The 26,001-nt window shown below is 48.3% G+C and overlaps 1 protein-coding gene across 9 annotated transcripts in view; it reads left to right on the top strand.

Annotated features, from left to right (window-relative positions):
• The first annotated feature begins 12,589 nt into the window (after positions 1-12,589).
• LEF1 (lymphoid enhancer binding factor 1) overlaps positions 12,590-26,001 on the top strand; it is a 71,565-nt gene continuing 58,153 nt past the window's right edge. For 4 of the 9 annotated variants that reach the window (XM_048305239.1, XM_048305232.1, XM_048305240.1 and 1 more), the window contains exons 1-3: positions 13,275-13,577; positions 14,442-14,505; positions 15,974-16,107. In XM_048305239.1, coding sequence (XP_048161196.1) covers positions 13,368-13,577; positions 14,442-14,505; positions 15,974-16,107 — 408 coding nt within the window. In that variant the 5' untranslated portion in view covers positions 13,275-13,367. Of the gene's footprint in view, positions 12,835-12,915; positions 13,002-13,274; positions 13,578-14,441; positions 14,506-15,973; positions 16,108-26,001 lie in introns of those variants that run through there. The other 5 variants (XM_048305235.1, XM_048305234.1, XM_048305237.1 and 2 more) reach the window with 5 other exon arrangements.

The following is a 26,001-nucleotide window of genomic DNA, read 5'->3' as shown; positions in this document are numbered from 1 at the left end:
CCTGGGTACTTTGACAAAGACCGACTGGAGACTAAGTTGGACATGTTTGTCTCTTGACCTCACACAAAAAAGAGTAGACCCAATATTTTATATGAACTTCTCAGGAATATATGGTTCTGGAACATACAATAGCATGTAGGCATTTAAGACATGCAACATTAGGAGACTTTAATTATTACAGTTCTGTTTTGAAAATTCAGACCTCTCCTCTTCAGGACTTAAAAAACTATCTTGTCTGAAATTACTCAAATTTTTCATCTTAGAGACTTTATATTGCATCAGCCCTAAGTTCTTCTCCACAATACAGATAGGAACAATCCATTTCCCTGTGGATTCCCTATTGCATTATGCAAATGCTGGAAATTCACTAAATCCAGTATTATTAATGACCCTGCAACTGAAATGATTACCTGGGATTTTTTAGCCATATGACAAGAGTTTTCTTGACTGTGTTGAGCATTTGCTTATTTAAAAAACCTTTTCTGACAGACAGGAGTGATTCCAAACCAGACCAGACGTAACATACCCGAAGTTTTGCCGTGTGGTGACAAAACCAGCCTATAAAATTACTTTCTGGAGAGTCTCTTAGTTTTGTCAGCATGATTGATTCTTGTTCACTTTTTACTGCACCAGAGCTGGCGTTAGGATTTGGGGTCAGACCAGCGAAAAGGATTCTGGTGACAATAGCAGCATTCATGAGCTCTGTCAGTGCAGCATGGTTTATTTAATTCAGCAAACACTTAGCTTTGGCAGCAGAGAGAGGCACAGCAATGTAGACAGAAATATTAAGGTAGAAGCGCAGAGAAAAAAAATTTCTCCTGGTTAGACCACGTTTAGATTCAAAGGAAAGTAGAGGGGGGAAGCGAGGGAGTGGGATTTTTTTGTTTTGTTCCTGTGTTGTTATTTTTCTGAAATAGAGTCCTGTTCTTGTGCTTCAAGAAACATGAGGTGAGGATCACTCAGTGAGGAAGGCTCTGCAGCTGACAGGTTATAGGGCAGATTAAGCTCAGTTTCTTTAGCTGTGCTTCTCTTCGAACTGAAACACTCTCTCCTTTTTCTCTTTGGATACATTAGCTAAGAGGACCGATACATGGGAGTGAAGACAGCTCAGCTTTCTCAGAAACAGACGCAGCACTGAAGAGACACTCCAAAGAGCCCTAAAAAGTACTTGACTCTTGAATAGGTTAGTATTTAAAACATTGCACTGTGTAAGTGAAAAATGAAAAACTGTTCAGTAGAATATGCACCAACACTTTAAAATCGAAGTTTACAAACAAGAGACCCTTTGTTCAGTGGCACCATTTCCTTTGGTGTTAGGAGGCTTTTTTTGTTCCTTTCTGGCTCCAAATTCCCTTAAAGAAACTGAAAACAAATCTTGCTCCAAAATCTTGATGAAAAAAATACATCTAGGTTAAAACACAGAAAAACCCACACGAACTTGATGGGATGGTATACTTGACCAACTCTCCTGTCAAACAACTTCAGAGTTTGGTAGCAATGGAGAAGGGGGGAAGATCCTCATGCACATAAGGGAAATGGCCAACACAACCCCAAAATGTGGCTGATAAATAACATGCAGGTGCAGTTATTATTGAGTGCCCCTGATATTCCCAGGTGACATCATACTGTCAGGTGTCTTACTTTTTTTTTGCTCCAAATGGCTCACAGCTTTTCTGCATGCACTACTCCACAACCATCACAGCTGACAGAGCTGCTTGTGTCAGATGCTGTGAAATTTGAAGGAGCAAGGGCTCCAGGGTACTGTAGCTGTTGTGAGGCTCCTTCAGCTTTATGGAGAGCTCGTCTCACCTTTCCCAGGATAGCATCAGCACAGACTCACCATGCACTGTAAATCATGTGTATCTAAGCTGCATTCAGCAGAGGTGGGTTTCTGAGAGGGCAGCTGGGCTGACAGAGTTGAGTGAGTAGGTTTGTGTTCTTCTAATAATTTCATTTGGTTTAAGCTTTTAAAGACTTACAAACTTAGAGAGCTGTCCCTATAGTTTTTATATAAATTAAATAAATCGGTGTTCCTGCAAAATGCCTACTGATAACGCCTTCCAGTTATATTGGTGTGTCTGAATGGCCAGACTTACCTTTACTAAAGAGATGGTGCACCGTTTACAGAAACCCCCCAGGGCTAAGCACTATGGTTACTGGTACAGCCCAGCACAATAACTTGCACAGAAGAAAGCCTTCCATCGCTGAGGGAAAGTGCAGCCAACACACCAGCCCAGCTAGGTGTGCTCACATTGTCCCACACCTACGTGATCTAAACTCAGTCAGGGCAAGCAGGCAATAACAAATAAATGTCCTGGTTTGGCAACCTCTTGCCTTTCCAGGAAGAGATTGTTTAAACTGCTTCCAACAATCCTGCCAGGGCACAGACACTTTCTTCCTTGGCCTGATGGTAGCCCATGTCTCTATCTGGGATTCTCCTGCCACACAACAATTTTGAAGGAAGTTCAGCCCTTGGGTCAATCTCAAGCCACGCATTTTCCACATCATCCAGGTGATGGCTGGCATTTAGACTCCTGACAGAAGGAAAGGGGCAGAGAAGTAAATTGTTAACAATTAGACACTTACTAAGTTATATTACACTAATGTCTATTATCAGATGAACTGGATACTGGAATGGGCTACCCATGGAGGTGGTGGAGTCACTGTCCCTGGAGATGTTTAAGGAAAGACTGGATTTGGCACTTGGCGCCATGGTTTAGTTGACATTGTGGTGTTCAGTCATAGGTGTGACTCGATCATTTCAGAGGTCTTTTCCAACTTCATTGATTCTGTGGTTCTGTGGTAGGGAAGGATCTCAGGACCAGTGTGAAGACTTGCTGCTGCCATTCCCTCCTCTACCAAATAGTAAATGGGTGTTTGTGCTTTTGATGGGAGTAAGGTACAAAGGATGCTTTCCTTGCATGACAGATGACAGCCACCACAGGTAGAGACCCCTAGCCTGGTGGGAGGACACCCAGTGGGAGCTCTTGCATCTCTGCAGGGCCCCACTGAACTGACGAGCAGGCACTGGCCCAAGCACGATGGTTACAGGCGTTGCTCCACACTGAGCTATATTTAACACAGGAGCCTAAATTACACAGCAGATCAGGAGGACTCCCCTTGAAAAGGCTAACAAGGTGCCACCTGTTTCCCAGGTCAGAGCCAGGATTTTGAAAGCACATGTTTGACAAGACCCAGATCAACTGAACAAAGTAACATTAATAGGGCCCCCTCCCCTGCTTGGGCACTGGGCAAGAGGCAGCTGCCCTGGTGCCTGGCTGGAAATCAGGAGCAGCCCCAGGGAATCTTGTAGGCTTCCCAGCTGTGGGAAGAGTCCACAGGGAGGATGTGCAGCAGTAACAAGGGAGACAAAAGTGTGACCAAGGGGACAAGGATCTTCTGAGAGATGAGAATGAGCTGAAGGATATTTCATTTCCCCCGATGAGGATAATTCAAATAAGTTCAAAGATACGAACTTCCTCCAGAGCATAAGCTTCTCTGGGGCAGAAACCTGTTAATTTGGAGAGCATACCATGCGTAACAGAGGCTGTGTGGGCAGCTCCATAAACTGTGGAGTGGAGCAGGAGGGGAGACCTTCCTGCCCAAATCAGACACTCACTCAGACAACATCAAATCCACAGCCCGGGTCAGGGTGAGGATGAAGTAAATCCATCTTATTGCAGCCCTGTGCAAGAGCTTGCATAAAGCAATGTACCTGGATATCTCCAAGAGCTGCCCTGCACCCTCCCTCTGGATCCACCTCTGGAGTTTGCTTCAGCTGTTTTTTTCAAAAGATCCATAGTAGTTCCACCATTTTAATACCTACCTACAAAACCTCCTGATGCTCTGGGTTTTAGTGAACCACAAACTACCTTAAAAATGCAACATAAAATTAAAGAATTCACTGCTCATAGCTCCAAGTAGGGAATCAAGTAATTAATATACAGCTTAATCTACAGTCTCTGCTGTTCTTATACAGCTCCAGTGCTCTGGCCTGCAGCCCCTTTGCCTTAATTGCTCTCACTAAAGATAGCACTCTTCTATTGCAGAATAATCTGGTGAATCCTATGCCCATATCAGGGCTAAATGCACAGTGTTTAAGAGGAAGAGAGCTCAAAATAACAAGGCGTTTGTTTGCATTCAAGGAAAAATAGAAAAGTTTACTGGAATTCGAAATAATATATCTCATTCTAAATGAAATCCCATTAAAAGCTAACTTTTCTAATTATCTAATATTATTCTGGCTATGGCTAATATCTCATGGATGATCCTTTGCTAACTTATAATGGTGAGCCACAGCCTGTCTGCATGCCAAAGATACCCTCTTTAAAGAAAAACAAATACCACGGAATGCTTCTGATCTTTCTCGTGTAAGGATTTTTTTTAATGAAACACTATTTAGATGCTTCACAGCCAGCAAACGTAAATAAATGTAATAAAAAGTACTCTTCGCTGTGAGAGAGGTCTGAAAAACTGAATTCCTCAAGGGACAGACAAATAAACCAGGGAAAGTTTTATTTCATTATCAACATAGTAGTGGCACACATACATCAGCTGGTATCAATCTTAGTTATAGCCTGAGGCCAGAGACTGACGGCATGCTGCAAATTCAGATTCTGACTTTTCCATCACAGCATGCACTTGAGTAATTTTCTGCAGATTTTGGATTTCCAATCTGCACTCCTCGGCTGCATCACCTTCCCTGTGCCCGAAATGACTGCCTGCAATTGGAGGTTCAAAGACTTTTTAAGCTGGAGGTTGTATCTGACCAGTTGTTTCATAGACAAAATGAATTTGCCTAATCCTTTTCTGAATCCATTCATCCTGTCAGCCTCCATAACATCTTGCAGCAAGAAACTTCATAATTTAATTACACATTGTGTAAAAAGGTGCTGAAATTAGTAAAAGTCTTTTAGCCAGGAAGAATATTATTATCTGGAGTCTCTTGTTTTGTTGAAAAGGCTTGCTACGTGGGCAAGGACTGCCGGCTCAGCTGCCGACTGGAGGCTCACCCAGACATGCAAGTTTTGCAGCTGCTCCTTGCTTCTGACCAGCACCAAGCAGCAGAGGAGGCAAGGTAGAAGCAGGAGAGAAAAGCACAGCTTTCTGTGGAGATGTACAGGCCAGAGGTTGACTGATAAATCATGGTGGAACCTGGCAGATGAGCAACAAGGGCCACAATCTGAACCCTTGCTTCAACCCTCTGCAACAGCCCAGCCAGCCTCAAAGGGTCCCCCTCTCTCATTACCCTTCTTCAGTGGGGCAGGAACTGTTCCCCCCTTAGGCAGGGCTTATTTGAAGAGAGCTTGAGCACCCATGCTCTGGCTGAGCTCAGCAGGAGCCACAAGCAGTCTGGGAGACTCAGAGCAGCATCGCACCGGGAATTTTGGGACTGTAAGTGCAACCATTCACTTACAGTTTTCTCCTCTACCCCATACTGTCCTTAGTGTCATACCTCATCAGCTCTTTTTCAGCTCAGGGTCTCATCTGTAGGTCCCTGCTCCAGCACGATTATGAGTCAAGGTCTGCAGAATTTGACTGAAACCTCCTTGTGTGTGATGTTCCCTCTCCTTTGACAACTCAGCCACACCAGCAGGACTTTTGCTCACATCCCTTTACTTCCCTCAGCCTTAGAGAACTCTAAAGTGCAACTCTAAATTGAAACTCTAAATTGCAAAACAAAACTGCCTGTTTCCCCTGGACATGGACACAAGTTATCCATGAGACCCACTCAAAGGAAAATGGAGCTAAAGGTGAAATGGCCAGCTGCAACTCAGACTGATCTTGCTCTTCATCAAAAAGTGAGACTAACTGCTGTCCCTATAGGTCACGCCTCTCTGCCTTCCAGCCACCATGAAGACTTGTATTTTCAGATCATTACCAGACCTGAAACCATGAAGCTGAGATGCTGAGATCACAAGGCCCTGAACAATACCCCAGACTCTTGCAAACTGCTCTTTCTCTGGCACTTCCCTATCAAACACTGCTGCCTTTGACTGGCATTCAGCTGTTACTGTTTAATACCTCTGTCAGGCAAATTAATGGCAGTTACTTCCATGGGAAGTGAGAAATGGTACAGTAAAATAAGACCCACCTACAAATAACTTTCTCAGCAAGAAAGAAAACTCGCCACCTCATTACTTGCCTTAAACACTTTCCCTGGGGGAGCACCGCATGTTTCACTGAGCACAGCAAGATCCTTGGTACAGCCTGGCTGCTGTTCCCCCTCCCCATCCAGCTGCGTTTCAGCAATGGACTTGGTCAGACAGAGGTCAGGGAATTTAAAAAAAGTAAATAGGAGTCATGTACTGGGAGCACACATTCACTGCATTGCTGAACTGTCTTACTAACCCGGGAGTAGCCTCCCACACTCCCATGCCGTTAGTGCACAGCTGCTGCTGGAAAGTTGCCTGCAGAGTCTCTGTCTCCTCCCACCTCTTTCAAAGGACCTTGTCTGGAGCTACCAGGCTTCTGCTGGCAATATTTGTCAGGGAACAGAGGACTACTGTCACTTACAAACAAGCAAAGGATTACAAGATGCTTTGATTTCATTGGGAGCACAGAAAGGGAACGATCGCCATTTCAAAAGCTAGAAGGAAACACTGGTGCACAGCTCTGCATGTTCATTATGTATTTGGCAGAATATATCAACTGGTGTATGCTGAATTCCAAAACAGGTCTAGCTAGAGCCATGCCAAGTGCTATTGTAAAAGGGTGACTGCTCCACAAAGCACCTCATATACTTATGGGGCTCCAGATACTAATTTTGCACTGTACAAGCAAGAACAAACAGAAATAAACATTTTCAGCATAAGGCTTCCAACGGCGCGTCCACAAAACCCCCGGCAAAAGGCCCTCAGTGGCTTTCCCTGGTGCATCCAAGAAGTTGCAGCATGAGACACTCACCAGCACTTCTGAGTCCAAGCTAGAGGTGCAGAAGCAGGACTCGGTTGGAGGGGCCTTTGCAAACCTGCCCACAGACACTGCCCAGGGTGCGGCATCCTGGCTCGTGGGGATGGAGAAAATCTCATCTGTTCTGGGACACGTATAATATTTATTTATTCAGGAGCAGGACTTCCACCTCTAAGAAAGTAGGAAATGTTGACGTAAATGGGCAAAACTGCTACTCTGAAATTAAAACACATTTCTTCAGCCAGAATCTCACATTAATGTGGTGCCCCACAAAACTAGTAAAGTTTGGATTTTCAAAGGCCCCTTCGGGGATATTTTACTCTACTCCCTTTGAACATCTCTTTGGTCCTTTCAAAAATGCCAGCCTAAAAATCCCTGCTGGGGGGCAGCATGTTGCCTTGCTCTTTTCAGGTCTTACCTTTAATACAACATTAACCTCATATTTTGCATTTTTCCAAGCATGACTTTCTGGGTTTGGTACTGAGTCCTGCGTCCCCTTTTATCCACATTCGGTGGATTATCTGATCTGATGAGTCATCAGAAATAATCCTGCAACGGCACTGCTCGATGTAAGAGTTAGTTTGCAAGCTACTTTGTGTCATCATTTATTTGAGTAAACCATGCCACCCGCCCTGTATTTTATCTTGCACTTTAAAAAAAAAGAAGAAAGCTGCCACTAACTGCTGACTATTTTAATCTCAAAATAAGATAACAACACATTTGTGAGATCTGAGCCACCAATGCCTTTCTCTAAACAAAAGCTCTTACAGTAAAAATGCCCTGGTAAGACTTGCCCACTCAAATCTCATAAAGCCCATGTTGTTGCAAGAGCTAAGAAAACCTAGCTCTTTCAATAGAGTAATTCTGGGCTAAGAACATTGATGGCATCCCAGAACTGGAAAGCTGGATGTGTAAATTAAAAAGCAAGAAAGCACATATAAACTCTTAATATCCTAATACCTATTACATGTGATCTCTTTCAAAGTAGCTTTAAATGAGAAGTGCAGTTACTCTTTGATATAGCTGCTAGAAACATAGCTGGGATGCCCTTTGTTATAAATTTAAAAAATGAGTCCACATTTCATAAAGGCTCATAATAAACGAGTCTTCAAAACCAGCACATACTATTCCCTTTTTGATTTTTTCTCCATTTAAAACATAAATCTGCACCAAATACAGAATAGTTCCCTTCACTCGGGAGAATCCTTTTGACCTGACTGTTGGAAAGGATCCCTTTCAGCCACCGTGACAGAAATGATCATACGTGCAATGAGAAATCCCCTCCACACCACACGTAAGTTCCCTCAGGGCTACCAGGAGCTGGCCTCGGCGTCATCTGGAGGCCACAGCAAGTGACCCATGCTGATAAGCAGCTGTACATAGGCCATGGAGTGTGAGCCACAGTGTCTGCAAGCCAAACCTGGACCCAAATCCAAAGGTATGTACCTGGTCACCTGTGAAAACACTGGAAAGGAACTGCACCACCAAAGGGACCATCTGCCTGGTACGACACAAGAGTGAGGGAGGACACTGGGTTTTCACCCAAAAAAATCCTGATCTGTTATTTACAGCTTTCCCTAAGGCACTCATCAGAAGAGCAGAGAGCCTCTTTAAACACAACAGTGCATTTATTCTCACAGGGTAAAAAAAGAGTCTTAGAAGCATTATCCTTGTTTTAGAGGCACAGAACAGGTCCATATTTCTAAACACATCCATACAACCTGAGGCAGCCTGGGGCTTGCTCCCCAGTGATGCTGTGCAGCAGTGGCATGTGCAGGACGCCACAGTGATAACTGCAGAGCCCGGGCTAATCATCACATCACTGCTCTGGCCCTGCTCACCCCATGTCCTGAAGGAGGAGGATTTATTTACTTCAGAAAGAATTTGGGAATTCAGCCTATGCATTCAACTTGCACATAAATCACGGATGTTATCTAAATGGGGTGGCAAACGCAGACCCAGGGAACACGCATAACTCAGTCACGTTGCCTTGAAAAGGCACCGAAAAGGCTCGATTCGAGAAATTTTAAAACGCAACATTCTTTGTTGTGCTTTGCAGCCCTGAGGGAGCAGCGGGAGCCGGGTGACCACCCCCGCAGGGCCGGGGCGGCTAGGGTGTGCAGGGCGGCGGCGGGGCCCCAGGGGTTCCCGTTCCGCGCCCCAGCTGTGCCACCCCTGCACCGCGCAGCTCAGAAGGGAGTCCCGCTGCCCCTCAGCCGCGGGGTGCGCGCCTGGCCCGCCGGGGAGCCGCGGGACACAGCGGGGACTGCCGCAAAAGGCGCCGGCCCCCAGCGCACCCACCCCTCGGGGGACCACCCTCGACATCGTTTCCCAGGGGGAGAAAAAACCGCAGGGCGTTTGCCTAGAAAGACTCCCTTCGAACCTCCGAACTGCCCTGTCAGGCGGGAGAAGGGGATTTTTGCCGCCGTTTGCCCGTTTCTCAGGCAATAGAGGAGTTCTGCCCCGCGGGCGCGCAGCCCTGGCCCGGCCGCGCTCGTGGACGCGCTGTCGGGCGGCTCTTCCCGGCGGAGCCCGCTTGGCTCCACAGCCCGGCGGCTTTAAACAAAAGCGTTCGTCTGTTGGTTCGTTGGTTGGCTTCTATTTTTTGTTTTTTTTCTTTTCAGAAAACAACTGCAAGCCCCTTTTGCGAGAATATTTTTCCCCCCTCCCTCCCGCCGGTCCCCCTGACCACCATGTACTCCCCCTGCTCCCCCTTGCCTCCGACTGGCATGCGTCCAGGACTGAGGAATTTTTTTTCTTTCCCCTTTTCTACTATTATTTATTTAATTATTTAATTTCACTTTATTTCCACTGCGCATTTCGGCTCCAGCTCCCCAAACTCTTTGATCTCCCCGGCTGTCTCCTTACCCGGAAGAAAACCCCGGCTCTCTCAGCTGGGAGCTCAGCGCACACGTGGGCGCCCTGGCGCGCCTCCATGCTCCTGCCAAATTTAGTCACACAAAGGGCTCGGGGGGGGACCGGGGGGGGATGAAAGGGGCCGCCGGCGGGACATCAAAGGCGCCGCCGCCCCGCCCCACTCCCGCCCTTCCCTATAAAGGGGGCGCCGGCGGCGGACGCCGCTTCGCACGCGAGAGTGTCCTGTGTCCCCACGCCCCGCTTATTGCGCCCGGAGGGATCGTCAGTGGCACCGCAGCTCCCCCCTCTCCCCGGTCAGCACCCCTGAAGCTCTACGGGGGTCGTCCCGCTGCCCCGAGTGCTGGTGCTCAGCTCGCCCGGGGCCGGTTTCCCCTCCCTGGGTTCGACACCCTTCCCCCCCCCCGCCCTGAGTACGGGCAAGCCGGGTTGGGCGTCGGGGAGTGCTCGAAATGCGGGTCCCTTCAACGCTGAAACGCAAAAAACCCCAACAAACAGAAACTCCACAACTCCCTCTGAAAAGCCGAAACCCACTCAAACAACCGAAAAAAAAAAAGCAAAACCTGCCCAAAATTAAGAAACAAAGCAAATAAACAAACAAACAAACAAAAAACCAACCCAAACCATGGGAAAATATAAACTCACACTAAAAGCAAAAGAGAAAAAAGGAAGAAACTCCTAAAGCGAAAAAATCACCCCTACGAAAGTACTAAACGGCGCGGTAGCCGCTCCGGAGCCGGGTGCCGGGCACGGCGGCGAGCGCACTCCCGGTGGCCCGGGGAGGCCGGCGGGTCCCGGGTCGAGAGCAGGGCCACGGTGAGGTGTCCCCATACCCCGGGCCTTGTCCCCCCCCCACCGGCCGTGCCCCAAGAACTGCGAGTAAAGCGACAGCTTTGTGTTGTCTCCAGTCAAATCTGACGTTGGAGTTGAGGTTTCCTGAGTTTATCTTCTTGTCATAAATCATTACGGTTTCCACACACACATTCCCCCGCCCCGGTCCCGTCGCCCCCACCCCGGCCCCTTCTTGCCTTCAAAATCCTTCCACCAAAAAAAACGATCCGGGAAAGACTCCAGCCCACGTGAAGGGATGGCGGAGGGGCGGGGGGAGGCTGCTTTTCCAGAGGGACCCGGTAATGAAACAGAGGAGTGGCCGCGCTGCCGGCTCCTCCGGCGGGGTCCCTGCCTGCCCCCGGGCCGCACCGCCCCGTCGGGGGGAGAGGGTTGCGGTGCTCAGCATCTCGCCGAAGGTCTTTTTCAGAACAGGACCGTCCCGGGGCAGCTTTGCCCGGCCCGGGTGTCCCGTGCCCGCCGAGCGCCAGGAAAAGGAAGAAGGGCGGGAGGGATGCGGAGATGTGCATCTCCGCTCAGGAACTCTCCCTGAGCTGTCTGTCGTTTTCCGAACAACCTCTTCCCCATCGCCTCTCTGCAGCCGTCTCCGAGAGAGAGGGGGTCTCCCTACATCTGGGGAGCAATGCACAATTAAGCCCCTTCCCAGGAGTTACATTTCTAATTTCTTTCTTTCTCGATTATTTATTTCACGCACTTGTTCAACTTGGCAAGTGCGTCCCCTGTTTCCCGCTACCTTGCTCCCTTTCTCGGGGTTTGGAGGGTGTCATTTCTCAGCTGGATTTTAATTACCCGTTCGCGGACGATGACGCAGAGCCGCGGGCGGCGGCGTGGGCAGCCGGGCTCAGCCCGCCCGTGTCCCGGCCGGCGGTGCCGCCGTGCCGAACCCGGCATCTGCTGAAAACGGATTGAGCATCCACATATTCCCGTTCCTCCGGCTGCCGGAGCTTGAAGGTTTAGCAACCTGACGGGGCATGTGCAAAGCACCAAGCACACTTTTCCGATGCCAAAATACTGGGAAGTTGTTTCCTGCAAAATGTGCGCCCATCGCGTTCGCAAAATAAAAGTTGCGGATCCTGACGTTTCCCAAGCGCAGCGTCTGCTTTTGTCTGGATGATTTTTTTTACTGTGCTCGTGCCCTGTTGCAGGGCGATGCCGGATCAGCCGGGAGCTAACGGGGCAGCGCGGTGCTGGAGGAACGGGACAGGGTGGAGGGGTGAACCTCCGTTACTGCTCTGGCTCCATTTACCGGTCCGAAACTGGGACGAGCTCACCGCGGCGGGTTTCGCCCTGCCTCTCGGGGGCTACTACTCGTTTCTGCCGGGAACTTGCTGGATTCAATGGGGATGTCTTAATTCTGCCCTTCGTCCGAAGCGGGCGTGGGCAGAGCCTGGTCAATCCCTCACATACTTCCTACACCGGAGCAGCGCCATGTGGCGATGGGGAAGGCTCAACAAAGCAGCCCTAAAAAAGCAGGTCTGTCCGCCCTTCCCGGGGATGCAGCTACTGCCTGTGCCCTCCTCGGCGGGCTTTCGGCTGGGGAGGGACAGGAGCGGCAGTGCCCCGGTGCACCCCCCGCGACCCGGACACCCGTACACACAGGCACAAGTGTGCATGTAGACACACACAAGGACACAGGGACACACAGAGAGGCTACTCCGCGCAGCCAGAGCAAAGTTTGCCCGGGGGCAGCCCCGCTCCCGCTCCCCCCCGCCCCCTCCTCCCTCCCCGCTGGCGCTGGCCCCGGCCCCATCCTCTCCCCGCCCCCGCTGCCCGGCCCTCCCGGCCCGGACACGGTGTCAGTCACGGCGGCGGTTCCTTTCATCTCCACCGCCCCCGCCCCGCCCCGCCCCGACGGCGGAGGGAGGGAGGGCGGGAGCGATGCTGAAGTTGCGCTGCCGCCGCCGCTCCGCGCCCCACCGCCGCCCCCCGTGGGGCGCCGCGCCCGCTGGCTGCGGCAGGAGGCCCCGCACCGGGCGCTGAGCGCGGAGGCGGCCGGGGGCGCCGCGCCGACAACTTTTTCCCCTGCCCGCGGGCGCGGAGGGAAGCGGGGGGGACATCTCCCCTCCCGCTCCATCCCTCCCCTCTTGCTCTCCCTCCCTCCCGGGGCTGTTTCTTTCTCGGCCCCTCGCCCCTCGCGGTGCCGCCGAGTCGAGTCCAGCCGTGCCCGGAGCCGCGGACGAAGCGGCGGACAAAGGCCCGGTGGGTGCGCGGCACGGGCAGCGCCGGCCCCTTCCCCCGGGACGCCCCCTCCCCCTGCCCGCCTCGCCCCAGCCATTTTAACTCGGTCCCGCCGGGGTGGTGGCAACTTCACTCGGAGGCGAAACGCGGGCGGGCTCCGCTTCCCTCCGCGTCTCCTCGCCCTCAGGGTGAGCCCGGGTCCCGGCGGGGGATGGAGGGAGGTCGGGTCTCCTGGGGGGCGGTCCCTGGCGCGGTCGGGACACAAGCGGGCGTATTTCGACCTACTCCGGCCGTGCGGCGCGTCGGGGCGAGGGTCCCCGCGACGTCGGTGTCGTGCGGAAGACGGGGTACCTCGGCCCCGAGGGGGCGGGCGGACAGGCGGGGGTCTCCGGCTGCCGAGAGCAACCCCGAGGAGTTCACGGGATTTTTCCTTCTTCTCTCCTCCTTCTCCTCCTCTCTCCTCCTCCTCCGCCCTCCTCCTCCCCCCGCTGCTCCTCCCGCTCCCCTTCCCGCGGCGGGCCGGCGGCCGCAGCAGACGCCGCGCTGCCGTGAGGATGCCGCAGCTGCCGGGGGCCGGGGGCGGTGGGGGGGACCCGGAGCTCTGCGCCACCGACGAGATGATCCCCTTCAAGGACGAGGGGGACCCCCAGAAAGAGAAGATCTTCGCCGAGATCAGCCACCCCGAGGAGGAGGGCGACCTGGCCGACATCAAGTCCTCCCTCGTCAACGAGTCCGAGATCGCCCCCGGCGCCAACGGGCACGAGGTGCGCGGCCGCGGGGGCTCCGCGGGGCAGCGCGGACGGAGGGGGCGCGGGATGCCGGAGGGCTCCGGCCGCCCTGGCGGGGGAGGGAGCTTCGGCGGGGCACCGGGGAAGCCTCTGTCTTCTAAATTTCTCAAAAGAAATCATCCTACCCCAAAGCCTGTCTCCAGAAGTGCGTCGGGCAGAGCCAGGCGGGCTCCGCGCTCTGGGATGCGCTGGAGGGGCTGGCCCCTTCCGCGCTTCGGCCCGGGACGAGAAAGTTGCCGCGAGTTCCCCGACGGTGCAGTGGTATTAGACCTCAAGCAGCCATGAAATTTCCTCAGTAAAATCAGCGGGGTCGGAGCATTAGCTATAAACTCTTTAAGGGATTTGCATAAAACTGTTCGGGAAGAAATTCCCGACTCTAAAACAACTTCAGGGCGAGCGGACAACTTGCCTTTTTTAAAATCTTATTTAATTTTTTTCTTTTTTTATTTCCTTTTTTTTTTTTTCCTAAAGATCTGCTAAGGAGGGCAACCTGATTTTCATCATTATTTTTGGTATCTTTTTACCAAGAGCGTTTTGACCGCCAGAGTGCCAAATATTTTCCAGAAATGATCCACTTTCATTAAATGCAGGGTGCTTCTGCTAGAAATGCTTTGCAAAGCCATATAGTTATTCCTGTTGTCATAAAACAATAGTTTACACAAACATTTCTGGTACAGTTGCCTTCCAAGTGACTTAAGAGGAAAAAGAAAGATGTTTATCTCGTGCTCTTAACTTCTTTCTTCCTTCAAGGAACTGTAGCAGTGTGACTGATAAACGAGCATCCATACAATGACTTTTCTTCTTTTTCTTCCTTTCTGATGGTGGATTCCTTGTGGTCAGGTTTCCAGGCAGACTCAAGCACAGGATTCCTACCATGATAAAGGCAGAGAACACCCCGAGGAAGGTGAGACGCGCACAGTCCTGTCTTGCAATATTGTCCCTCTGTGACCCTCCACACAGTCCTCAAACTGAACTTGGTTTCTTTTGGAAAACATAAATTTAGTGTCTTTTGGGGGAGAGGGATGCCAGAGCGCTTTCAAAGCGTATTTAAAAGGGAGATGAACGTGCAGCATGTTTATCTTGAGTGACCAAATGGTATTTCTGTTGTTTAGGAACTGATAAGTAGGCCAAATGGATCTTCACTGAAGAAATAACTATTTTTAGGATATCAGCTTAAACACATCTATCTCTTTGCTCATACAGTGTGCAGTTCTTTTCAGAAACCCTCTGCTTTTCTCCATTTAAGTGACAGCCAAAGTCTGTCACTTAAATGTCCTCTTTCGAATCTAAGTATGAACAGACCTCCTACATTTTTTAATGTACCGACTGGTTAATTTTGATTGAGAAGGACAGAGGAAATAGCAGAGTTCACTGAATATCATTTAGGAAGCTGGACACGCGTGCAAAGAATGTGTGCTTTGAAGGATGGGAGATTATGTTTAAAATCAAATTCTTATCATCGCAAACTAATCCAGATTATAAATTCCATATAAAGACAGACACAGTTAAGTCCTGGTGCTTGCCGGCACTCTGTGGCCGTCTTCCTCCAAATTTGTCATTAAACAGCCTAAAAGCAATGATGTCTATGCTCAAAGCATTTTGGCAGTGAAGGGGAGGTGATCAGCTCTGGATAGTTTTCTTTTCAGCTCTGCATCTTCTTAAAACCTCACTTTCAAATAGTAACCTTGTCAATGGGCATGTAGGTGGGAGACTTGTTCATCCCCATTTGCAGGACCTGAACCCAAACACTTTATTTTCCTACAAATAGCCTCCCTCATTTGGCTTCCTTCTTGACTGTAGTACCATGTGTGCTCAACAGCCCCCCTCCCAAATTGTTAGGATCTCCTTCCAAGCCACCCCCTGCCCTTTAATTGTTCCCAATGAGGATAGCCAGAATGAATTGTTCGCTGCACACACTGGCTCAGCAAGAGAAGGAAACTATTATATCTAGTTACCACAGCCTTGTCCTCCCTTTCCTAACAATGATGTTGGAAACCCACACTGGCAATAATTCTGAATCCAAAAATCCTAGAGGCATGTATAAAATTGGGGAAAGCTGCTACTTGAGAAATGTGATGTCATTGCTAATGTGTCTACTTTGATTTGAATGTGTACTAGCAAAATGAGGCTATTCTGTGTTTTAAACATAAACTCCTCACTGAGAGTACTTGCTCCTTTAAGAATTAACTCTTCCTAAAAAAAAATTTATTACAAATTGCTTCGTATTGCTTTCTGTCAGCAGTAATTTCCATGAGTAAGGAAATATTTGCATGCAGAACATTTTTATATATGCACAGTACCTATTTAAGTGCTCTAACTCATGAGAAATGCATATGTGGGGAATAATGTAATCATTGTTTCGTCTTCCATAGGAAAGCATCCAGACAGTGGCTTATACAGCAAGGGACCATCATACTCTGGTTATTCTGGGTATATCATGATGCCAAATATGAATAACGACCCATACATGCCTAATGGATCTCTGTCGCCACCCATCCCCAGAACAGTGAGTTATCTCTTCCAAAGGCTGGTTTTGGCAAGCTGGGTTTCCTCCTCTTTGGTCTGCAGAGTCTGTTTACAAGGGGGTCTTTTGAGTAGCTTCAGTGACGATGAAGGTTGAGCTTCTGCTGTTCAGAGCCTCTGTCCAGTGGAGTTTGAGAGTCTTAGAGGTGTTGGTCGTGATCGCGGTGGAAAAGCTGAGATTAATGTCTGTGAACAGGGCTGGGGGCTTTGTGGGGGGAGCCCTGGTTTACGACTGTAGGATAATGTATGGCAGAATGATGTAAATGCCGTCTTTGTAGTGACTGGGACAGATGTGAATTTTCTGGCTTTAACTCTTCATTTGTTGAGGAAAATCAAGGGCTGGAAGCAGAACTGCTAAAGTTGCATGTCAGTAAGATGAGAAGATTGGATTTTTTTTTTTTTTTTGCCTTCAGATGTGGCATTGCTCTTTGCTGATTGATATTTATTTCTACCATCAGTTGGTCTGCGTGAAGGCTTTATCTATCTGGCAGCATTGCTTTGAAACATACCCTGTATCTTCAGCCAGAAATTGTGAAATGGTCGTTTAGGAATTAATGTCAACCATGATGCAGTAGTTACAGCTTTTCCTTACATTGTGGCGAGCACTGATTCTTCCAGGTTGGTCCCTCTGTTTCCATTGGTGTAGATGCATGTTTAATGGATTTTAATGTACTTTTAATTCTGGATAGTCAATTCCCATTTATTTTTGTAAGCCTCTTGGTATGTATATAGAGCAACGGAGAGGCAGTATTAAAATGAGCTGTGAAAATTATATTAGTAGAACCGGAGTGGAGCGGGAAACAATTTGCTTGTAGGCATCCTGCTGGAAAAATGCCGCTGCCGTTGTGCGTGCTGTGATAGGAGAAGTTGGATGCTGTACCTTCCCTGTGACAAAGCAGTTTTCCCTCGTACTGGATCTTTGATTTTTTACTTGGAGGTCTCTGTCATGGCATTGTTTTGTTCTCTGACGTTCTTGATTTTTATTCAGGACTGTGGAATTTGACTTCAAAAACAAAAAGAAGGGGGCCTGATCTGTACTGGTAATTTGACAGCAGCAAAAAGTGTTAAATCAATGTATATTTCGAGTTGGAATGACAGGGTGCTTTGGCACTGAAAAACACACGGATCTGCATTTGAAAGACACAAGAACTCATGCAATACATTGCCTTCTATAGCTGTGGGGGGTTTTTGTGTATAAATTCCAGTTCAGAGGCCTACAGCCATTTAGGGTGAAGCATGATGATCACAGTCCGTTGATATTTGTTGTTGTAAATGCTGTTCTACAGAAAACTTCTGTTTGGATGTATCATAGGGAAAAGCATGCAGCTTTTCAAGAGGCCATTGAGACTCAAACCTGCCCCTTGGAGGACTAGGAAACTTCTGACTTTTGGTTTTTTGTACCCCCTCTTTGCCATGTTACCTTCATAAGAAAGTCCTGAGTGCTGGTGCATGGCTTGGAACAGCCAAATCCAATTTAATTGTTCACTGGGTATTTTTTCCATATATGCATGCCGTGGGGCTGCCACTCTTTGTAGATCTGGCATCAATGCCCTCAGAATATCATCTTGCGGAGGCTCTTGTCTCAGGTACTTGAGGAACTGCCCTTTGTGGGTATGGTAAAGGGGAGGAAGGGGGAAAATGCATCTTGTTTTCAATTGTAAAGCTGCCTGCTGAACATCTGAGAGTCTAATTTAGTTCAGTGCTGCTCTTGCATGTTACAGCAGCACCACTATTTCAATAAAACAGCGCTGTTGCAGGGCTGCAATGTTGACATAAGCCAGGAGTTCTTTCAGTTTAACCACAAGGCTACACGCTTGAGTTATTAAATAATTTTTTTGTTTAATTGAACTATAATCTTTGTTAGGCTCGTAGCTGACAGTCGGGTTTTGATGCGCGCGAGATCAAAACGCGGCATCCCGGAGGTGTGTGGGCAGGATGTAAGGCATCGCTCGCTCCACGCCTTACCACGGCCCCGGCGCCGCGCCGCACTCACCTCTGTGCGGTCCCAGACGCTGCCCTCCAGTTTGGCTCTGCCTCCCCTTTCCAGGGCAGCGTGCCGGGGCTGGGGGCAAGGAGCAGCTGAGAGCAGCAAGCACTGGAGGCAGAGGTCTCCCCTGGGGTGTCAGTCCCCAACCATTTGTGCCTGGTGTGTACCTGCGCCCTGCTATTTGCATGACAAAGACGCTTCTTGTTGATGCATCTGTTGCCTGGAGGTGTTAGCCAGGATTAAAAAGGCGCCCTGGGGCACTGAATCTTTTTTTCCACCTTGGAAGGACCCGCTGTCGGCAAACTGCCCCGGGGATGCACTCCTGGGGAATGGCGTCCAGACACAGGGCAAGGACGCTCTATGAGGAGGGAGAGAAAAGCTCTAATGGAAAGGGGAAAAGTTACTTTCATCCCCCATATGTAGGGGAAAAAAAACCCTTTCCTTTTTTAAAAAAAGGCAAATGCTGTAGAAGCTTGCTTCGTAAAATTAAAAGTACAAATCTACAGTCAGACACAACTTGACTAATAAACCAGAATAAAAAACCATGGAAGTCTAATTTCAGGGCAGCTTTTGGAAGGGAGAGGGTGTTTGAGAAGGATTTAGAGTCTTCCAAAATCTCTGTGTTAGAGAGGTCTTGTCCTCCCCATTCTCCTCCTCCAACTTTTTCTTTTTTTTTTTTCTTTTCTTTTTTTTTTTAATTTTCTTATTTTACTGGCAACTGATTTGCTTTTTCCAAGTTGTATATGTAGGAGCAGGAGAGTGTTAATTGCGAGTTCAGGTAGGAGCCTCGTGCTGCAGTATGTGTTCTTATCAGATAGGTGGGTAAGTGGAAAAGTGAAGCAGTTGGTTGAGGTGGCTGCAGGAGAAGTGGCATGTGATAGTACCAAACCACAGTAACACCTGGTGAATGTGCATCCTGTGTGTTCGAGATATCTTTTGGTGGTTTCTGAGCATGGCAGGGGTACTGAAGATGGGAGATGGAGGCAGATGTTTGTTTTTTAACGTGTGGGTTTTTTCTTTGGTTAGCAAAACTAGTTTTGGGGTGGCAAACCTTTCTTGTTTGTTTGATGGGAACGTGGGAACAGAGGAGGTGACTGAAGAAGGATCATTTCTCCATGTTGTAAATTCATCCAGAAGATAACTTTGTTTCTCTCTCATTCCCCATGAATTAAACTTCCTATGGAAAGATAAGAGGATTTCTACAACCTCCCTTTTGTCTGTTCTTATGTGTTCTTGGGGTCGGGGTTTCTTTCCCCGTGGCTCAACCGCCTCTTTGTAGCAGCTGGATGTGTTAAATAGGTCCGAGGATACAATGTACAAACATTTTATGGTAACTTGCAAAACGCAGCACATCCATTTGAAAATGACAAGGAATTCTAAGAGTTGGATTGCTAGGAACAAGGCAATTGAATTGTGGATATTGTTTCTGCATGTGTGTTTCTGCATGGCAGGGGGTATGGAGTTAGTGCGAATCTTGAAGAGCTGATGTTCCAGAAGATTGGGAGATTAATATGTGCAGAAGGAAGGATGAGGGTAGAAATAGCAAAAATTAGTGGCTACAGAGCCTCAGTGAGAGGATTTCATTTCCCTAGCCACATCTTCCATTCCTCTGAAAGCTGGCTGATTCACTTGCTTGTGGGGAAATTTTGGAGCTCCAAGGGGAATGTATGGGACCTGCAGAAGGATACAAACCTGATTTTTCATTGTATTGTCTTTCCCTGAGAATTTGCTTCTGCTTACTGTGCAGTTGTAGGGAATTGCTGGGAGCTGTGGTCAGCTGAAAGCTCCCTGGCCCAATATGAACTAGGCTTTCGCAGTATAGAAGTTGTGGCTCAGCTCCTGCTCCCATATCACCCACCAGAAAGCTTTGCTCTGATTCCCAGGTTGGCATTGGAGCAGGATGCTCTGGAGGCCTTAGGCAGCTGTGGTCCTGTCACAGACCTCTCTCTTCCCTCCACAAACCCAGACCCTAGCTGGAGGAAACGTGCAGCCGAGGGGCTCGACAAGCCAGAGCCGCTTATCCAACACCGGAGCTCTGCGGCTTCACCCTGCGCGGCGCACAGCTTCTCCGTGCAGTTGAATGATCCCATTTAGCCCCTAAATAACTTTGAAATCAAGCAAAGAGGAGCACAAAGCTTCCTGGCTGTATGGAAGCAGAACTTGACAGAGTGTATTAGTGTTTGCCCAGGGAGGAATTCTAGCACTATTTTCTGAGGAGCTCAGTGAGTCGTGCCAAATGGCAGCACCGGGAAAGAACAGGAATCTGCTCAGCCCTAATAGTGGGACCTCATTGCTGCAAACGTGTCTCTCAGCTGCTCTGACTCAAGCAATCATGACTGATCAGTCTAAGATAGGAGTCAGGCCACTGTGAAACATAAACCCAAGCCATGAATGGTCATGGGATGAGTTTTGGTGCTGTTTTCTTTCTCCCACTTAATGAGATGAATCCTCCATTTGGAAAAGGGGGCAGAAGAAGTTAGCACAGTGGCTCTAGGCTGTCCTTGTCTGAAGCTTGGTCTGGTTGTTCCTGACAAGAGCTCCAAGCAGTCTCAGGTATGTAGTTCATTGTTACCGAGATCTTTGGCACATACTGGTGAAGAGAGCACCTTTTCAGCTTTTGCTGCCTTCTCCTTGTCACATTGATGCAATTAGCAAATCTATGTAATTGTGAATGGGCAAGGGGAAAAACAAAATGTTCTCCTGATATCCCAGTGCAGAGGCAGCAACTGTGTGTGTGTGTGGCTTGAGCAGAGGCATTATCAAAAATGCCACCCATTAGAAATCATCAAAGTTGGAGCTTTTGTAGTGCAATACATGTGTGTGTGTGCGCATGCGTGTGTATGTTTATGTTCTAAATATCCCTTTTTTTATATATCTAGGAGCTAATTCGATATAAACTTTAAATGGTAGGGCTGCTGCTTACTTTTTAAAGTGGTTTAAGCAAAATGTCATTCCTGTCTCTTTTCCAACTTAATCCCAGCCCAGAAAAAATGTTAATAAGAATAGCTTGTTATGGGCTGCAAGTGCCAAGGAAGATATGGCTCAAGAAGAAAGCCTGAAGCTCCACAGGTTCAGGCATCAAAAGAGGAAAAGGCTTTTTCCAGATAGTTGCAGCACTGCATGGCTGCAGGCATTGGAAAGCCTGGGTACCGCAGGCCTGGCTTCTCATGAGTACTTAACTTCTGTTTATAGTTAGCAAAAATGCCTCCTGATATGGGAAGGAAATAACCCACACAAAAGCATTTTACTGCTGCTTAATATTTCTGAAGTCCTATCAGATGCATGTGCTTTTTTTTTTTTTTGCTAGTAGTAAAACACCACATCTCTCAAGAAGACGAACGTGCAAGAGTCTGTTTTAATATGGACACCAAACATCTTGCGGCCTGAGGTCTGTGTGTTGTCTGTCCCTCTGTGATCTCCTGTGCTGCTCTCACATGGATGGACAGTGATCCAGCATGTGCCTGGTTCAAGGGAAACACTGCTGGGAGCCAGACAGTCTGGCCTTGACCTGGTCAAGTCAGGTTGTCCCAGCTTGTGTCCTCCCCGCTGCTGCAGGGAAACCATGTGCTGTGACGCTCCAGCTGTGCATGTATGGCTCCCATTTACCCCAAACTGCCCCGTCCTGGGTAGCAGGCATTTCTCCAAGCTGGTTTTAGTTGTAAGACATGTTTGGCATGAGGTTGGTGCTCATCTGGCTGCTGGGTTTGGTTCCTTTCTGCAGGGCACTGGTGGCAGGAGGTGCAGCTGCTTGGCGTGCTGCTCCTGCCTGGGCACTTGGGAATTAGTGTCTCTGTTGCTCTGGCCCTTCAAAAGCATTAGATTCACTTAAGAAAACTGTATTCAGAATAACTTAATCTAGCAACCCAGTGGCTTCTATTTGAGACCTGGATCTTGTGGATATGTTTATTTAGTTTGAGATTCCCACTTCAAAGGAATCTGTCCTCTCAGCAAGAAAGTGATTGAGCACTTAAATAAAAATACATTCATTGAATCTTTGGGATTGAGCTAAAAGTGCAGTAAGGAGTTAACATGTGCACCAACTGTGCTAATCAGTCAGGGATTGCCTGCTCTCCTAAAGGGGAAGAAAAGGGGCCTGAATGGCCTGAGAAAAACTGGCTGGCCTTCTGTGGCTTCTGGTAGTGGTGCTGCTTGCTGGGGCTTCAGGATGAGATGAAGGACCTAGAATATCTTCACTTGTGATCTTCAAAGTTACCAAGTCCCTTGTGTAGAAGAGCATTTTTATGGAGCTGAAAGGTCAGCTCAATGATTGTTTATTTTCTTTAAATGGCTGTGGATATAGGTAAGGTTGAGGCATAAAATCAATAGGACGAGCTTAGTCAGCGAAAATTACAAGTGTAAAGTTACGGGGCTTTGATTGAATATTTATAAAATCGGCAGCTGAACTTAAAAAGTAAGTGTAGTGCTGTCACCAGCTGTAACACATAAACCAGAGAACTGCTTTGGCTAGGAGTTATTAAGCAAGCCAGAGAGGAGTTAATTCCCAAAAGCGTCTGTCTATCCAAGCACTTTGAGTACTCCAGCTCCGTACTTCAAACAGTGCCGCACGAGTCAGCGGGCAGGTCTGCTTCACCCGCACCAGGGCAGGGGGAAGGAGTCCCGTGGGAGCACAGGACTTCATGCAAGCGTTTGCTGTGAGGTACCTTCTGACAGTGCTGGTACTTCAAAGCAGCAGGGTACATGTGCAGGTGCTCGTGGTGCAAGGCAGCCCCAGTAATGCTGCTTTGGCAAAGAGCAGCAGAAAGCTGCTTGTGTGACCTTTTCTTCTTCCTTTCCCCTCCTCGCTTTCTGAATAGGGAAGCTTTAAAACAATTTGAAACAGGCTGGTGCTGCATGTCCAGCACAGTGCCAGGCACTGCACATACCCAGCAGCCCTGCTCTGAGAAACCTGGAACTTGTGGGAGCTGCAATGAACCCCACAGTGTCAGCACAAGGAGTGAGATTGCACAGAATTGGAAGGCATGATGCTGAAATCCTGTGGATACTGATGACAGCTCAGATTCACCTCAGCTGACTTGAATGTAGGTCCGGATGGGGATGCAGTCATTATCCAAAAAAACCAGTCTGGAAATGGTTTGATTTATCATGTATGTTCAGAAAACAGGGAAAGGGATCATGGAACTTTTGTTGAACAGTTGAGTTGGCTCAGAGGCAGAGAGCAATGAGCTCTAAAATGCTATCCCTGTAGGCTCTGTATTTCCGAGTAGGCATCCCAGTGACACTGGCTCCTCAGAGCTCTGTAACTGGTCACTTAGCTATGCTATAAGGCTCTATTTCTTCAATTTTCTGCCTTTTTCTGTGTTTCAAAACTGCCTCAGAGGTTTATCTTTGTGACTGTCTGTTGTCTCTCCACAGTTTTGGCATATCTTCTTGCCTTGATCTTTCTTCATCCCTATCAACTCTTGCATTGGCAAGCTTTGTCTAGCATAAAAAAAAGTAGAATGTGGAGGTGACGATTAAAGGTGTCACCGCTTGTCAAACGCAGACCACGCTCTGGGAGAAGGCCTTTTGCCTGCCGATGTGCTAAAACGCAGACAAACTGTGTCCAGCAATGCAAATGTGTTTACTTTGTTAAAATGCCACAATCCAGTGATTCGTTGAGGGTCTCTCTTTTCTGAAGTTTGAGTGATGCTGTATTGGGTTCAGGAAGCCACAGTTACAAGTGGTAATTGTGTTTTTTTCTTGCTCTTTATTTTGCCCCCTGCCAGTCCTGTACTTCCTTCACTGCAGTTTTGTATCATTGCCATGTGCCCTCACAGTGAGCAAGGTTCTTGCCACCAACCCATGTTCTGTCCCATGCCACAGAATGCCATGGCACATCTTCCTCAACTAGTTTTTAAAAAGTGGCTTTGTTCTCACATCTGTGCCCTCTCCTCAGTTTAGGCTTTGTGGCAGTTTGTTCCATCCTTGTGGTCTGGTTGGCAGCATTTCTGTATCTTAAGCTGAAAAAACACTTGTGCACAGAAAAGCTGAGGTGAAGCACGAGAATAGCTGTGCTTGACCCAGTGCAGGGACCCCTCCAAACTGGGGGAGCCTGACTTCTCCCCTGAATGTCTGCATGTGAGTTAGGCCCTGCCAAGTGTAAAAACTGTCCCTGTGTTCACATCCAGGTCCTCCTTTTTCAAATACAAACATTACGTGCAGATTCCGCCTCTCAGGGAGCTTTTGGGAGTGGGGTGGGAGCTCACGGGTGGGCGAGGGTCAGGTGTGGGAGCCCATGGTGGTGGGGCAGGCAGGGGCAGGCCCAGATCCCCTCCAGCCTGCTGGAGATCAACACAGGAAGAAGCAGTGAGCTCACCCAGCTGACACTGGGAGAGCTGGTGAGGATACTGAGGAAATAAACCATACGTCGAACATTCTACTGGAAGACATTTTCAAAAGCTCAAGCGATTATAAAATAGTTTACCCTGAAGAAAGCCCCTTGTTTGGCTGCCCTCTGACTGTAGCATGCCAAGCTGTGTTTTGGTCTGGTTTTTACTGCCTGTTTGCCTCCTGCACACAACTGAAATTCAACTTGAAAAAATAAGTTTCAAATGAACATGTTGGATTTGAAAAATTTGTTACTCAAAACCTACTCTCTCACATATTTTCATGTCTTAAATACCCTTCCTATAGGAAGAAAAGGAAGCTGTGCTGGATTTAAAGGAGAAGAAAAAGAAATAAAACTTTAAAAAGCTTAGCTCTTACGTGTGTGGATTTTTCAGGTTTTGTTGAGACTTTTTTTTTCCTATCTCAGTTATTTTGAGGATATTTCTAAGATAAGAGTGCAGCAATCCTGTTTTAGATGTAAATCTTCAGAAGGAAGGATTGGAATAGGAGAACCACAAGTAAATGCTAATTTATTAGGTGACTCCCCAGACAGTTTGACAGCAATATTGCAAACATTTTTTTTTTTAATAACTGGCAAATATAATCTTATCAGAGTGACCTGTAAGAGGATGACTTCATACTTTGTAATGAGGAAATACTAAGAGACTGTAGGAGAGCTGGTCAAAATGCTGCCTTGAAACATTTTTTAGTTCAAGGGTGCTTCCAAAACAACCTGTGTAGCGAGCTTTCCCTCTTTCTTTGACCCTTTAAATCCTTCCTTTTATTGCTTTTTCTTTCCAAGGATATGTGTGTAAGTGAGAATAATGCAGGCTAATGGGGCAGAACAATAAATATTCAGTCGGGAAATGTGGTTGAATCAAAGCCGGTTCAGAAACCCCTGTGTTGAGGGCACAGGCAGACTTCCTAGGAGAAGGAGATCTCAGCAGTGGGTTTGTGAAAATGCCCTCCTCCATTAAATTAATCTCTCTGGCCAACATCTAGTGGACAAATTATTTTTTCAGGTTCATTAGGAGAAGAGCCTACAGGTGGGTGCTGCATTTTTTATCTGGAGGTGGTGTGTCACAGTCCAGGAGCCTGTAGCTCACAAATCAGCCATGGGCTGCCGTTGGCCTTTCTTGTGTTACCTGCGCTTCCTCTGTCTCCTCTGCTGGGTTCTCCCAGGAGGGGAGGGCTGGTTAAACCAGTGGCTGCGATTTGAGCCTAGGAGGTTAAGCCAGGACTGGCAGAGGTGCCTGTGGTAACAAAAGTGCCGCCGGTAAGTTATAGCTGCATTGAGGCTGGAGCAAAAGTTTGTGCCTGTCCAATTAAGCATGAAATAGGTAAATTCTGTGCATAATTGCCCAACCTAGAGTGTAGCATGAGGACGTGACCCATGGAAATTGCGGTGCGTCAGTGACTGCCGGCAGATTCCTGGGAAGTATCCCTGGCGCCCACGCTGGCACTGGAGTTGTATGTGTTTGTGCGTGTGGATGTCCTCTGCTTCCCCGCACTCTGCTCCCAAAAGCAAAGGCACAGTCTGGGAGGAGGCTTCTGCAAATGACA

The sequence above is a fragment of the Corvus hawaiiensis genome, chromosome 5 (genome assembly GCF_020740725.1).
Source record: "Corvus hawaiiensis isolate bCorHaw1 chromosome 5, bCorHaw1.pri.cur, whole genome shotgun sequence".
NCBI classification, from domain to species: Eukaryota; Metazoa; Chordata; class Aves; order Passeriformes; family Corvidae; genus Corvus; species Corvus hawaiiensis.
This window is presented reverse-complemented; position numbering and strand designations above follow the sequence as displayed.